The sequence below is a fragment of the Centropristis striata genome, chromosome 21 (assembly GCF_030273125.1).
Source record: "Centropristis striata isolate RG_2023a ecotype Rhode Island chromosome 21, C.striata_1.0, whole genome shotgun sequence".
NCBI classification, from domain to species: Eukaryota; Metazoa; Chordata; class Actinopteri; order Perciformes; family Serranidae; genus Centropristis; species Centropristis striata.
This window is the reverse complement of record NC_081537.1, coordinates 7,364,769-7,381,183: the sequence shown is the minus strand read 5'-3', so window position 1 is coordinate 7,381,183 and position 16,415 is coordinate 7,364,769. Positions and strand designations below refer to the sequence as shown.

Genomic DNA, 16,415 nt, shown 5'->3' with positions numbered 1-16,415 from the left:
CCTGAGATTTAGAAGTGTTAGATAATTAGGGCCTGAGCACTAACGGTGCGAGGACCCTATTGAAATTGGTCCGTTTATTATTATAACAGCAAATGAATTGTGTTTTTGAGGGCTTTATCATATTCCAAAACTCACCAAACTTGGGACCAAATTCAATCACGTTGAAAATTTACATATTTCATTGGTTTCAGAAATGAGTGTGACAAAATGACCTACTAGCGCCCCCTAGATTTGAGCCCCTATAACAGGTTTGTCGTAGAGAGACGAAATTTGGTACATACATGTATCATGGGAAGACACACCAAAAAGTGTCAAGAAGCCATACCCAAAAATGAACAGGAAGTCGGCAATCTTGGATCGAACATGGCGTTTAAGACGTTTTTCGCCATTACCACGCCACAAACTCCTCCTACAGGTTTAACCCAATCGACTTTGGACTTGTTCAGTACTATCAAAAGGCCTTTGACATCAAAAGTTATTGAAAGCTTTAGTGATCGTCACACTATGTGGGCATGGCATGGTGGCAAAATATGGCTTTTGGCATAAAACACGAGACTGTATAACTTGACCATACATTGTCCAATCTGCCTCAAACTTGTCATGCATGATGATGGTCCATCACTGAACAGTTCTACATAACAATATTTCATAAGGTCCTGCCCTTTTTGATTAGCCACGCCCCCTTTTCCTAACTAACGAACCATTTGTCGTAGAGATTTGCATGAGGTGTCATTGTACTCAGCAGACAGTCCTAGATTACCTCGCCCCTTCAACGATCGCTGGACCTGGCGCGGCCGGCTCCACTCGGTGCTGCTCGGTCCGTTCATCGCTGCTTTAATTTATCTTTTTTTAAGAGTTAATTTCTTATTTTAAGTGTGCTTATTTCTAGATTTAACAATCTTAATTCAAGAAATATTGTCAAGTGAAATCATCTATCTGTCCATTCAGCAAGATCATTTCCCTCAGATTTAGTGTTTTATCTCGTTTTTAGACACCCCTTTTTTGCAGTGTGTGTGTCGGGGGCATGAGAAAAGGTTTCATTAAAAAGGGATTATTAGGGAGATAAAGTTTCCCTTCTCCCTCCTCCTCCTCTCTCTCTGTCTCTCTCTCTCTCTCTCTAGCTGTGCTGACTGGAGCCCAGATCCCATTGTGGGCTAATTAAATCCCCACCGTCACGACAACCGTCCCCCCCCCCCCCTGGGTTCACAACAAACCAGAGACCAGCATCCTCCTAAAGCTCCTCAGCTCCTCCTCCTCAGCTCCTCCTTTGCTCCTCATGCCCCTGGGGGCGGGGCTTAGGTGATGGCGCTGCAGCGGCGCCTGGTGCTGGGCCTGGTGGCGGTGGGCTCCCTGCTGGCTGTCTACATCCTATGTGTGAACCTGGAGAAGCCTGGGTCCTGGTCCGTGGCGCCTCTGAGACATTTCCATGGTTTCAGCAGCAGCAGCAGCAGCAGGTGAGAGCAGCAGCATCACCTGGGAGGTAGAGAGGGTTTCCAGGCAGCCAGACACTAACACTCAAGTGTTTACTCTGATCTGACACACTGCGTATGAAATATCAGCTCAGAATGGTTCCAGCTTTAAGTTTGAGGGTTTTATTTCATCAGGTGAACTTGTGACAGACGCGTTTAATGAGTTGTTGAGAACATACACCAGACACACTGCAAATTATTTGGTTCTTACCAAAATAAAATAAAAATTAGATTTAGAAGTGTTAGATAATTTATCTTGTTTTAAAAGTTAATTTCTTATTTTAAGCGTTCAACATGCTTGATTTAAGAATCTTCATTCAAGAAATCTTGTCAAGTGAAATTATCTGTCCATGCAGCAAGATCATTTCCCTCAGACTTCGTGTTTTTTATCTTGTTTTTAGACACACCTTTTTTTGCAGTGATGTGACGGAGAGTTTCTGTGACATTAGGAAACGCATTTGTCACATAGTTTCATAGTTATCTGAGTTAAATAAAGCAGGTGATCCTATGTGAACTGGGTGCAGCTGAGAGGATCAACAGGTTCAGATATGTGGACTGTCAGGCTTCATGAACCCTGATTAAATAAACACGCTGAGGTGAAACCTGAGAGACACTGAACACGTTCTAATGTTTAGGAGTTTCTCTTTTACAATGAAATATCAATACGTGAGCTAAATAAGCAGCAGTTCCAGTTAAAGATGGTAAAAAAGATATTTATTAAGATTCTGTCCACCAGGCAGGTGGAGGCTGTCAGATTTGGATTTTATCATTTATTTTTGTCAGTGTTTAAACGTCATGTTTGATCACCACTCATGTGTAGCTTTATGTGACTTGTTCTCAGGGTTCATGCTGATGAATCACTTATCTAACTAATCCAGGTCATTCTTCAGGCGCAGCAGTTTAAGTTTACAACCTAAAGCACGAGCTCATAGTAAACAGGGACATGTTTCAGTTTATCAGTTGGAGCTGCAGACTGTATAAATAAGGAGATATAATAATATATAATATGATGGTAACACTTCCCCTTTCTGCTCTCTGTTCCAGTTTGTAACATATCAACATGATATATATGTTTCCTACACAGCAAACCTTCACACATTAATCCAGTTAAAGTAACTTTATTGAGTTTGTTTGTAAGAGCACACTATATTCTCTCCACCGGGCTTCTTCCTATTATTCTTATGTTTCTTCCGTGTTTTTTTCTGTCGATCACTCCTCCCAGAGTTTTGGCCGCACATACACTAAAAAGGTATCTAATCGACTGGCTTGGCCATGACAAGTGTGCTATGACTAAGGGTTTCGGCAAATGATTTCAAATTATTTGGCAAAACAAAAAAACAAACAATGTTACCCTATAGAGAGGCTACAGTGGATGACATGATCACTAGAGCGTAGAGGGAGAGAAAAATTTGTCAAAAAATAAATTTGGAAACTGTGCTCGAGGCCGCAGATGCGACTCTACAGAAATAATTTATACATAGAAACGTAGGAAAATTGGCCTTCTCACTCACATTGGTCTGCTTAAGCTGTCAGTTATAGTTTGGGCGTAGGACACACAGATGACCCACCAACACGCACCCACAGCCTCATAGACCGGCATGGTAAAAAGGAGGGAACATTTCTGGAGGAAAGTGTTGTGGAAAATCAACTGACGACCAGGTAGATTCGAATAGCAGCCTTGTGCGGGATTTATTTAGCAAGTATCAAAAACAGATGATAGACAAATCCAAAAGTCAGAACAACACTGAGCAAGGCAACGCCTTGTCTTGCCTTTTCACTTTTCAGGTCCGTGCGTCATTGTTTCTGTGTAACTAAGGTTCAACGTCCTGTAATTTCCTGTTATGAAAAACACTTGATATAAGAGCACACTTGGGATTTCCTAAATCAGAGCTGTTCATATCTCAATCAAGTAGAAGTTTGCTGTAAAGAGACTGTGACTGCTGGTCAGATTTCTGTGTGTTTATCAAAACATGTTTGATGCATATTTAAACTGCTATATGTCTGATATTTTAATACATCTTCAAATTAATTCTACAACATAATCAGAGGTACCAGTTTCTTCTGATCACTTCAAAAAAAATATATATATTTTTTTTTTCTCCACAAAAAAAAAATGAAGACATTCAGGAAGAACTCAGGATGCTTAAAGTGAAGTCGGTTCACTGATAGGAGCTACAGTTTGGACAAAAATGCTTTCGGTTTGAGGAGAACTTTCACCTGTTTTTCTCTCTCTCAGTGGCGTCAAATGTCACAGGGAGAAGTTGATTTCAGTTGATTGCTCTGCTCTGATTGGTGGCCGCCACCTGGCCCTGGTTGCTTGGCTGCAAAGCCTTCTCTTCCTCTATATTTATCTGACAACTTTCATCACTATTTTCACACGCAAAATGTATAAGACACTAAATAAATCACAGTAATCTAGACAGCTGAACGGATCAAAACTTTTTGCCAACAGCAAGATAATTTCCCTCAGACTTCGTGTTTTTTATCTTGTTTTTAGACACACCTTTTTTTGCAGTGATGTGACGGAGAGTTTCTGTGACATTAGGAGACACATTTGTCAAGTAGTTTCATAGTTATCTGAGTTAAATAAAGCAGGTGATCCTATGTGAACTGGGTGCAGCTGAGAGGATCAACAGGTTCAGATATGTGGACTGTCAGGCTTCATGAACCCTGATTAAATAAACACGCTGAGGTGAAACCTGAGAGACACTGAACACGTTCTAATGTTTAGGAGTTTCTCTTTTAGAATGAAATATCAATACATGAGCTAAATAAGCAGCAGTTCCAGCTAAAGATGGTAAAAAATATATATATTAAGATTCTGTCTACCAGGCAGGTGGAGGGTGTCAGATTTGGATTTTATCATTTATTTTTGTCAGTGTTTAAACGTCATGTTTGATCACCACTCGTGTAGCTTTATGTGACTTGTTCTCAGGGTTCATGCTGATGAATCACTTATCTAACTAATGCTACCTATACACCAGAAGACTTTGAAAAGATTTGGAAAGACTCCTGCAAGACTATCAGCTCACACCTGCTCACATCTAAAGAAAATTGTTAAGAGTTTTTAGTCCCAGCCTAGTCTCAGACTGAGATTCTACAAAGACTGTGAATCTTGCAGGGTCACTATTTACAAGACTACAACTAGATTTCCTTTAGCATTTTTTACCTACCATGCAATTTTTGTGTGCGCAGTGGTTTGTGTTGAAAAAAAAAAAAAAGAAGAGAAGACGCCCTCACAAAGCTGAAAAAGGATTTCTGTTTTTCTGAAAAGTTGACTAATTTACAGTAAAAATAGATATAAGGAAGGATAAAGGAAAGGAAACTGTAGAAAATAATTCATGACATACATTTATGTCTTATTTAATTATGATTTGTTTAATTGAATAATTATACTTATCAGCTCTATCAACTTTCATTTAGTTAATCATACATTCATCATCAATTATTTATTACTTATTTATGTATACATTTATTTATACATTTTAACTGGGTCTGCTTACTGTTCTCTTTACTAAGAAACAGCGCCCCCAAAATCCCGCTTGTGGACGGCCACAAGCGGGATTTTGGGGGCGCTGTTTCTATTATTATATTACTTCTATTATATTACATCTCTATATTTGTATTTAGGACTGAGCTTACTAACATTATTGTGATGATACTGTGATGATAAGTGGTTTTACTGCCGGTCTGGAACCGCTCATTTATTGGTTGTTGATTGTGTTACGTCACTGCGACTTGCGATAATATCAAACACGTTTGATATGACCGCAAACCAAAGACTAGGAAATGACTGATAAGTAACAGCGCCGATTACTACCTTACACGATCGGGATGACGGGAGCGCGCTGTGACTCCAGTAAGACTCCTAGATTTACTAAAGACTTTTAGTTTTTAGTCTGGGACTGTGAAAATCGCTTGGTGTAAGCCCAGCATAATCCAGGTCACTCTTCAGGCGCAGCAGTTTAAGTTTACAACCTAAAGCACAAGCTCATAGTAAACAGGGACATGTTTCAGTTTATCAGTTTATTATGTTTGTAACTGTTTTTATAATCATAAAATATGTCAAATATGGGAGTTTGCTCCCATATGATGCTAATTTATTATTAATAATTTATTTGTCCTGTTGGTTGGACAAAACAAAATTGTTATTTTCTCTATTTTACAAACCAAACCAACAATCTGTGACACTCTGAGGTAATTAAATTAATTAAACTTGTACCAGAGTATTTCCAGTGTTCTGACCTCTCCCCTCAGGGGAGGTAAGTCCTCAGAGTGGGTCACGTGGAGCCTGAATGTTCGGGGTTAAACTCTGAGATCAGCTGTGAGGTTTTGTATCTTTGTGTTTGTAACAAAGAGCCACAGAACGGCGGCCTCCTACTAATGACAGAAATCCCCCCGAGGTATTTTTGGAGGAGGAGACGCGTGGTGAAGAGTCGGCTTTGTTACGGAGCTCAGCTCCACATCTGAGAGATCTGAAAGGTCTGAAAGCTCTAAAAGCTCTAAAGGCTCTAAAAGCTCTAAATGCCAGCAGCTCCAGAGAAAAGCACCGAGTCAGAGAGGAGAGCTCCGGTTCATACTCTCAACTCTGAGTTTAGTCGCTGTGAAGCTCGCACTGGAAAGACTTTAAGACTTCAGCTGCACAAAGATGTTAGTAAGTGTAATTATGAAGGAGATTCTGTTAGAGCTGCAACTAATGACTTTTTTGAGTTTGAGTTTATTTATTTAAAACAGGGACAATACATATTAATGAACATACACATGTAAATATGCAAGATTATAGCCAACAGCTAATTTCCATCTTTAGTCCCTTTGGCAGGTTGATGTCAATACCATAACCATAACAATAAAATCAATAAAACATCGATAACAACAAGTTGGCAGTTGGCCTTCATGGCCAGAATGAGCAGGAGGAGAGAAAACGTGTCCTTGAGCACAATAGAACAGAAAAGGAGAAGCAAGAACAATGAAAAGTATAGTGGATCATGGAACATACAGGCCAAGGGTCAGGGGACCAAACGTATTTCACTAGTGTTAAACGCTATGTTTATTATATCAAAGGGTTGATTTTCATTATTTTCTAGAATAATAATAGTGAAAAATGTCCAAAATTATGTCTTTAAAAGTCTTAGTTATAAAGATATTAATTCTAATATAGTATAAATCACTAAATATCCATATTTGGGGATCATTTTTGTTGTCCAAGCCCTAAAGATATTCAGTTTAATATGAAATAAAACAGGCAAAATCAGTAAAAAGTCATATTTAAAGGCCATTTTTATAGCTCAAATTCCAAAGATATTCAGTTAAATATGATATAAATCCATATCTGACAGGCTGAAAACAGCATTTTCTGCATTTATTTTTCTGTGGATCAACACATGAATTAGTTGATTAATCTGCAGTGAGACGAGGCATCATGCTAAAAACATTCAGTGTGTTCAGGAAACGTTTAATGTTCAACATTTATTAAATAGTCAAGATACAAAAAAACAGTGAAATCATTGTAATATGTGACATTTTAGTGGGAAAAATGAATACAAAATTGGGAAATAGGAAATATACACAAGGAATGTAACTATTATTTTAATGTCATTGTGAAGTTTGATGTTTAAAACAAAAAAAAACAGCTGAGTTTGTCTTTAGCTGACCTTTGACCTCTGTTCAACATTAACAAGTTCAGTTACACTTTAATTTCAGTTTATTGTGTTTGAGCTTCAGGAGTTTAGACAAAGTTCACTGAGTTGCTGCAGGAAGATTTAATAGTTAAACACGACAGAAAAACAACCTTCACTCAAACTCTTTGTGGTTAATTGTTTACTTGGTAGAGAAAATAAATGACAAAACACTGCTTTTTATTGAGATTTTACTCATACACCACCATTACAATTCAGCACATTTTCATAAATACAAAAACATTCCAACAGTCCAGTCCCGCCCTAAGGCAGAGGTTACAGGAGTATCTGGTAGATGCATTAATAATAAACAGAATATCAGATTAATAATAATAATAATAATAATAATAATAATAATAACTTTTTTACATAGCACCTTTTTAAAAACAGCAGTTTACAAAGTGCTTGGACAGAGAGCAGTTAATCACAATGAGAATGATGCCATAAGGCTAAAAACAATTCTTACATCTATAATTTTTTCACCCTCTCAACAGTATCGGCTTGGAAAAACAGAAATAGAAACTAGAAACAGCTCGAGACAACAAAAAGAAATCAGAAGAGGAAGTTAAATTGTTGACAAACCACTTCTCCTTTTATCTGTGTTGATCAGATTTCTACAGTAAACTGATTCACACACTTGAATCAGTTTACTGTAGAAATCTGATCAACACATTTATTATAACGAGACTCACAGATCTTTCATCTTTCATCTGTTTATTTCCATCAAAACATAAAAGATCCAAAAGCAGAAAAACACACAAACACAGAAAATCTGTCAACAGATTCATGTTCCACTAAAATATTTCACACACTGCTCCTCCTCTCCTCTCCTCCTCCTCTCCTCCTCCTCTCCTCCTTCAGTCTCCAGTGTTCCCAGAGTCATAAATCTTATTTCCTGAATCAAACCTCAGATAAATAATGATTATGTGGAAAGTTGGTTTGTGGAGTAATGATTCTTGTGTGGAGTCGTTCAGCTGATGTTGGTTCACCAGAGTTATGAAACCAACATATTGAGACGACACGCCCTGTCAGCAGAAACACAAACTCTCTTTGTCTGAATATAAACTGGTTTTTATCTGTTGATGCTGATGGAAACATGAAGCTGGTCCTGTTCTCAGGTGACTCACCTGCTGCTGCTGCCAGTACCTCTATTTGTGTTAAAACAAAAAGAAAAGGTGTGTTTCTCTTTGTTCAGTTAGTTAGAGAGGAGGACAGAGGGAGGAGGAGAGGAGGAGGAGGATGTGCAGGACATAGGGAAGAGGAGGAGGGCAAAGGGAAGTTGAAAAGGAGGACAGAGGGAGGAGGAGGAGAGAGGGAGAAGGAGGTGCAGGACATAGGGAAGAGGAGGAGGACAGAGGGAGGTGGAGGAGGAGGACAGAGGGAGGTGGAGGAGGAGGACAGAGGGAGGAGGAGAGAGGAGGAGGAGGAGGACAGAGGGAGGAGGAGGGAGGAAGAGGAGGAGGAGGTGCAGGACATAGGGAAGAGGTGGAGGACAGAGGGAAGTTGAAAAGGAGGACAGAGGGAGGAGGAGGGAGGAAGAGGAGGAGGAGGTGCAGGACATAGGGAAGAGGTGGAGGACAGAGGGAAGTTGAAAAGGAGGACAGAGGGAGGAGGAGAGAGGGAGAAGGAGGTGCAGGACATAGGGAAGGGAGGAGGAGGAGAGAGGAGGAGAGAGGAGGAGGAGGACAGAGGGAGGAGGAGAGAGGAGGAGGAGGGAGGAGGAGGAGGTGCAGGACATAGGGAAGAGGAGGAGGACAGAGGGAGGAGGAGAGGAGGAGGAGTCGCATTCCAGAGGTGTCCTGCCGTCTCTCAGCTGTCCCTGTCCTTTCTGTCTCCACAGCGGGTCAGGAGACTCTGAGGATCCTAGGGAGCGATGGACCCCCCCGCCCCCCATCACCACCACCTCTCCCCCAGAGCTGGGGGGACCAGAGTCCAGGTCAGAGTCCAGGTCAGAGTCCAGGTCAGAGTCCAGGTCAGAGTCTGACGGTCTGGATGGAACCAGGACACCCACTAGAGGCCCCACGGTGCAGCTGCAGCAGGAGCCCACACGGGCCCCTGGTCCCACAGAGCCCCCCTTCATCGGAGACAATTACCGGAGTGTAGAAGACCCTCCACAGACGGTGAGTCCACCTGAGACCTGAGACCTCAGAGTCCTGAGTCTGGGTTAACTCTGCAGAAACCATCTAAAGAATCCTTCAGTGCCAGACATGCCCACTTTATGCTGATGCTGTCAGTGTTTCTCCTGCAGAAAATGTGTTGTTGTGTCCTCTTGTGTGTGAATCTTTGTGCATCCTGGGGACCCTAAACAGTCTGTGAGCTGCATAAATCGGGTCTGACTGGAAAGCTGAGACTGTTGTGGATTCAATGAGCCCAATGTTCTTCATGTGTGATGATGTCAGTGAGTGGAACTTGAGCTCAGTGTATAAAACGAGCTGCTGTGACCTCTAGGATAATCACAGCCTCATGAAACTTTACAACCACAAACTAGAGACCTGGAGCATTCAGAGGATGGATGATTCACAATAAGCAGCAACACAACACAAGTGCTGGTAAATGGAGCAGTAGTTCCTCCTCCTGTGTATCTGTGCAGCGTCAGGCTGTCTCGGGGCGCTGCCTCAGCTCAGCTGGGTGGGTCTGTGTTTCCACTAACTGCTTCAGAGGAAATAAGGCCTGGCCGTGTTTTCTCAGCCTCCCACCCTGAATGTGTCAGCTGGAAGAGGAAACACACAAGATAAAATGGAAAACTGTGAACATCTCAGGGTTTTGTAGGAGTTTAACACGCTGATCTGCAGCTTTTACAGTCAAACATCAGCTCAGTGAAGCAGCAGTTCAGTCTGAGCTGTTGCATAAGAAGAGAGAACACAGAAAATCACAGAGAACCAGAGGCAGATCTCTGTTAACCAGATCAAGAGCTGCCATGTGTTTATATTTAATGCATTCGCAGAACGTTACCATGCAAATCATAAAGAATATGTGTGTTCATGTTCTTCAGTGACAGTTAATCATGATGTTGTTAGACCTGCTGCAGCAAGGAGGAACATGTGCGACGTGACTGTAGAGACATAAGCCTTTCTGACTGAGTGTTTATATGTGTGTGTCTTATCTGCTCCCCTCAGGACTGCCATAATGGGATCCGGACTCACGTCACAGAAACAGAGTTTGGTGGTCGCTTTCTGAAGCACATCCCCGTGCTGCAGAGCGCCCGAGACGTTTCCCCCGAGCAGCACCGCCGCCTGAGCCGCTACCCCGGAACTCACGGCTGGGGAGCCCTCGACTATGACAGTGAGTCTGTCTGTCTGCTGCAGGATCTCTGATAAACCAGTTGATTCAAATTCTTTTAGTATCGAAAGCTGCATCAGTTCCTCAGTTCATGAAGCTTTGAGGTCATACTTTGAATTTAATGCAAATCTAATTCAAAGTGGATTCCATGTGAGCCTCGTTCTCATGTTTATCATGAGATACCTGCAGCTTCACACAGCGTCTCTTCACTAACAGCTCAAGTGTGTGTGTGTGTGTGTGTGTAGCACTGCAGGACACTCTTTCCGTCCTCAACTCTTCTGCTAACTGGAGGATGTTGGACGACTGGGAGCAGCGCAGCAGCGGGTCCGAGTGTTCCAGCTGCGCTGTGGTCGGAAACGGAGGAATCCTGAAGGACTCGGGGAAAGGACCGGAGATCGATGGACACCACTACGTCTTCAGGTGAGCACGGACTGTTGATCTCTGTTTAACTGTTAAAGATGCAGAGATATTCATTGGTTAAAAGACGCTTAAAAGTCCAAACTATCTAATGTGAGGCTGTAAGTACAAAAGAAATAAAAATAAATCCACACTGATGTTCAGTTTTATAATCACAAAAACAGCTTTAATGCCCTGAAATGTTGTTAAATCACAAGTGTTACCGTGACCACAAAATTTAGCAGAGCATCCATATTTATGTTATAAAATATTGAAAAGAGCCACAAAATCCAGTCAGTTTTATTCATACGGCCAGACAAACAAACAGGAGTAGCTGAGTGTAAATAATGATCTGTATTAAGTGAAAGGGATGTTAATGTCCTCTCTGTGTCTGTCTCCTCAGGACCAACGGGGCGATCCTGAAGGGCTTTGAGCAGGACGTGGGCTCCAGGACGACCCACTACACCTTCTCCACCAACACGATGATGAACTCCATGCGGAGCTACGGCGGCGCCGGCTACCGAGGCCCGCCGCAGTCTGAGGTGAGGACGGAGCTAAAGACAGAGACGTGTCCTCTCTGGGAGGTCTGAGCTCTAACGTCTCTCTGCTCCCAACAGGAGACTCGCTACGTGTTCCTGCCGGACCACGACAGAGACTACCTGCTGATGAAGGCCGCCGCCACGCGAACCGTTGTGCAGAGCGGGAAGGAGCGCGGCAAAGAGTGAGCAACCAATCATCATCATTGAGTGTGCTTGAAAGAGTACACTGTATACTATTTACCGGGCTTATTCATAGATTTTATTCTTCCGTTTCTTCCATGTTTTTCTCCGTCGATCACTCCTCCCAGAGTTTTGGTCGCACATACAGTAAAAAGGTATCAAATTGACCGGCTCGGTCATGACAAGTGTGCTATGACTTTTCTAAGGGTTTCGGCAAATGATTTTCAAATTATTTGGCAAAAACACACCAAAAAATCGCCCGAATGTTACCCTATAGAGAGGCTAGAGTGGATGACATCATCGGTAGAGTGCAAAGGGAGAGAAAATTTGGATACCGTGCTCGAGGCCGCAGATGCCACACTAATTTATACATAGAAACGTAGGAAAAATTGGTCTTCTCACTGACATTGGTCTGCTAAAGCTGTCAGTTATAGTTTGCGCGTAGGACGCACAGATAATCCTCTAACACGCACCCACAGCCTCATAGACCGCCATGGTAAAAAGGAGGGAACATTTCTGGAGGAAAGCAGAGGTACCAGTTTCTTCCAATCGCTCTAAAAAAAACAATTTCTTCATTTTTCTTCACAAAACACATATGTAGACGTTCAGGAAGAACTCAGGATGCTCAAAGTGAAGTGAGGTTCACTGATAGGAGCTTCGGTTTGGCCAAAAATGCTTTCTGTTCGAAGGGAACTTTCACCTGTTTCCACCTCTCAGTGGCGTCAAATTCCACAGCAGTTGATTGCAGTTAATTGATTTGCTCTGATTGGTGGACGCCACCTGGCCCTGGTTGCTTGGCTACCTCCCTTTAATTTTTACACACTAACTGACGAGGTTCACACTACTTTCAGACACACACACACCAACATCTGGTTTATTATCTTACATGACTTCCTCATTTTTCCGTGTTAAAAGGTTAGATGTGTGTGTGTGTGTGTGTGTGTGTGTGTGTGCTGTAGAGGTCAGGCTCAGTGCGATCTCCACCACTTCCTCATTCTCTATCTCGTCTATCTCGTCTATTCTCGTCTATCACCGTGGTAACTGTGTGGTAACATCATGATCAGTAAACATCAGGTTCAGGCTGAGCAGCCTCACTCTGCAGACAGACCAGGTCCATTTACAGCTTTATTCACCTTAAACCACTGAACAAATCCTGCAGAGCAACAGCTGATCATCACTCTGAAGACTTTATCAGAACCTGTATGTGGTTCTTTTCCAGCAGTTTGATTTCCTGATCAACTTTCACTCTTTAACTCATAAATGTTGCCGTAGTAACGTGATGTTTGATTCCTCAGTCCAACCAAATACTTTGGAGAGGACGTGTCGGCAGAGAAGCTGAAGATGTATCACCCCGACTTCATCCGCTACATCAGGAACAGGTGAGTCCACTCTCTGCAGAAACAGAACCAGGACCGGAGACAGAGATGGAGAACCAAAGACACAACCAGAACCAGATCCAGAGACACAACCAGAACTAGAACCAGAGACACAACCAGAACCAGAACCAGAGACAGAAACAGAACCAGAGAAAGAAACCAGAGACACAACCAGAATCAGAACCAGAGACAGAGAGAGAATCAGAACCAGAGACAGAACCAGAACCAGAGACAGAACCAGAACCAGATTCAGAGACACAACCAGAACCAGAGAAACAAACCAGAATGAGAGACAGAAACAGAACCAGAGACACAACCAGAGAAAGAAAACAGACACAACCAGTACCAGAGACAGAACCAGAACCAGAGATCTGCACATTTATTTATCTCTCTTTTCTGTTCCAGGTTCCTTCGTTCTCACACTCTGAATACCAAATATAAGAACATTTACCGTCCGTCCACTGGAGCCGCGATGCTGCTGGCAGCCCTGCACAGCTGTGACCAGGTAGGTCCAATTTTATTGTCAGCTGATAGTTTCCTGTTAGTTTCCTGTCAGTCATGTGTTTGATCACATTTAAAGTGATAATCTGAGTCAGTGTGAGAACCGGTTTGTGGTTCTGCCTCAGGCTGAAGGAGTCAAGTCCCAGCAGGACAGGTTGTTATCAGATGGAGTTGATCTGTTTGTGTCTGATGAAGGTAGATTGTATCAGGTATTTTTGTTCTGACTTTGTCTCTCTGAAGGTGAGCGCATACGGCTTCATGACTCCGGACTACAAGAACTACTCGGACCACTACTACGACAACAAGTACCACCCCGTCGGCTTCTTCATCAACCACGACCTGCGGATGGAGATGAATCTGTGGCAACAGCTGCACAAGGCCGGACTCATCAACCTCTACATGCACCAGCGAACCGAAGACGAGACGGGTCATGAGTCACAAATCGGACCGGGTCAGGGCGATCGACTCTGAACTGGAAAAACTAAAGTAGCAAATTTTCTTTTCTGAAGGAAACTGGATTATTTTAATGGAAGCTGCTGTGGATGTTCAGCAGGAGGGTTTCTTTTATTATCTGACTTTTTGTTATAATTTAAACATGTTTGTGCTGATCTGTGGATCAACTCCTGATCCATGTTAACTCCTGACTGCAGGGGGGTAAAAGTTTCTGTCCATGTTCGATGATTCAGTGGCTCCTATAGGACTCCAGCGGCTCCTCAAGGACTCCAGCGGCTCCTATAGGACTCCAGCGGCTCCTATAGGACCCTGGTGGCTCCTCAAGGACCCCAGCGGCTCCTCAAGGACTCCAGCGGCTCCTATAGGACCCTGGTGGCTCCTCAAGGACCCCAGCAGCTCCTCAAGGACCCCAGCGGCTCCTCAAGGACTCCAGCGGCTCCTATAGGACTCCAGCGGCTCCTCAAGGACTCCAGCGGCTCCTATAGGACTCCAGCGGCTCCTCAAGGAACCTGGCGGCTCCTATAGGACCCCGGCGCTCCCTGAGTCCTACAATAAGTTTTGGATGAAGCTAAACAGAAACAGAACCAGACACAGAGAAGCTGCTGAGAGTCAAACCAGCCGGTTGGTGTGAAACTTTATTTTTTTATCTCGCCTCATCAGGCGTTTTTTTTTAAATTTGTCCCAAACTTTATATCAACAACAATAACAACAACAACAACAACAACAACAACATTCCCATCAGCCTGTCAAACTGTTCTGACACAAAACATCTGACTTTTAATTTGGATTCAGAGAAATCTGAATTTCTGTCAACAAAAACCTAAAGTCATCATTTAGGTCATTCTGCTCATTTAGAGAGACTGTTTCTACAGTCATGGGAAAAATGATTAGACCACATCTCTAATTTCTTGTTAATTTTAATGCTTGGTACAACTAAAGGTACATTTTCCATGGTTTTCTTGATAATAACCAAAATCATTATCAATAAAACCATGGAAAATGTCTAGATATCAGCTCTTAAATTAAACTCTTATACAAACAAATGAACCTTTAGTTGTACCAGGTATTAAAAATAAACAAGAAAAAAAGAAAACGATGGTCTAATAATTTTTTCCATGACTGTATGTGCAGGTGAGATGAAAAACTTCACGTGTGTGTGCGTGTGTGTGTGTGTGTGTGTGTGTGTGTGTGAGTGAGTGAGAGATAAATGAGTGATGGCATCGTCTGTTTATTTAATTTTATTTTCCCACGGTCTCTCTCTCTCCTGCTGTAATCCTTTTATTTAACATGAACCTCAGAGGGATCAACTGAGTCATCACTCACATTTAAACTGACATCAGACTCTTTCAGCAGAAATGATCATTTGTCATCACTGCAGAGAATCAAATAATTAATTATTATTATTTTTAGACCTGTAACAGCCTGTAAACAGGACAGATTCTGATCATCTTCGTTATTATTATTATCAGAACATGTTTACAAGCTTTAATGTGCCTCCTCCTGTCTGTAACCTCTCTGTTCTGTCTCTGTGTCTCAGTGTTTCTTCAGCTTCTCTGCAGCGACACTTTATAAAGTCCAGAAGGCGTTTAAAGAGCGTTTCTCTGATTTGAACACTTTTGTACTTCCTCAGTATTGCTGTAGCACCTTGAGTTCACTACAAAGTTCACCACCAACAGCAGTCTGAGAGTCTGTCTCTAAATGTCTCTGTGAGGGACGCAGCTCGGTCGCATGTTTGCTTAAAATATCTCGTCTCCGCCCAAGAGAGACGCTCAGAGCTCCACAGGCCGAGTTATTCTGATCTGATCTATTCAGGTCTGTCTGTCTGTCTGTCTGTCTGTCTGTCTGTCTGTCTCTAAGTGTCTGAAGCAGAAGGTTTTTAGTTTAAGGGACTTATTTATTGTTTAATTTAACACTGTGTGCCTCTGTGCCTCTTTAATGTGAATCACTAGTTTTCTCTGCTTGGGACGAAACATCAGAAACATTTAATCAAACTGTAACTGTAATAACTGTTAATGTGTCTGAGGAGAGAAACCAAAGACTAATTGCCAATCAGGGAACATGTTTAACTTTAACTGTTTGTGTTTCATATCAGACGTTTCTGAAGTCTGGATCATATTTTTACAACAAGGGAAGGAGATCTTTGTATCTTTGTAGCAGTTTCTAACTTTTTCTTCTTTTTTAAAATCTTTATAAAAGGAAACTGTGATTTTTATCTCTGTGTGTTTGTGATTCTTTCGCTGCCTGTTAGCTGTTCGTCTGATCAGACCCAGCTCCATGTGTTCAGATGTTTCCACTGTCAATAATGATGAAAGGAATAATAATAATAATAATAATATAATAATAGGAATCAAAATAATGATAATAGGAATAATAATGATAATAATAATAATAATAATAATAAAATTATTATTAATAATAATAATAGGAATCATAATAATAATAATAGAAATAATAATGATAATAATAATAGGAATAATAATAATATAATAATAGGAATCAAAATAATAATAGGAATAATAATGATAATAATAATAAAATTAATAATAA

At 41.8% G+C, this 16,415-nt stretch overlaps 1 protein-coding gene across 1 annotated transcript; it reads left to right on the top strand.

Moving 5' to 3' along the window:
• The first annotated feature begins 1,135 nt into the window (after window positions 1-1,135).
• Window positions 1,136-16,080, top strand: st6galnac (ST6 (alpha-N-acetyl-neuraminyl-2,3-beta-galactosyl-1,3)-N-acetylgalactosaminide alpha-2,6-sialyltransferase). The gene is made up of 9 exons (XM_059325270.1): window positions 1,136-1,454; window positions 8,985-9,264; window positions 10,261-10,426; window positions 10,669-10,843; window positions 11,223-11,361; window positions 11,437-11,540; window positions 12,834-12,917; window positions 13,320-13,419; window positions 13,656-16,080. Exons 1-9 carry the CDS (start codon window positions 1,303-1,305, stop codon window positions 13,884-13,886), a joined length of 1,431 nt encoding a protein of 476 aa, XP_059181253.1. The 5' UTR covers window positions 1,136-1,302; the 3' UTR covers window positions 13,887-16,080.
• The last annotated feature ends 335 nt before the right edge of the window (window positions 16,081-16,415 follow it).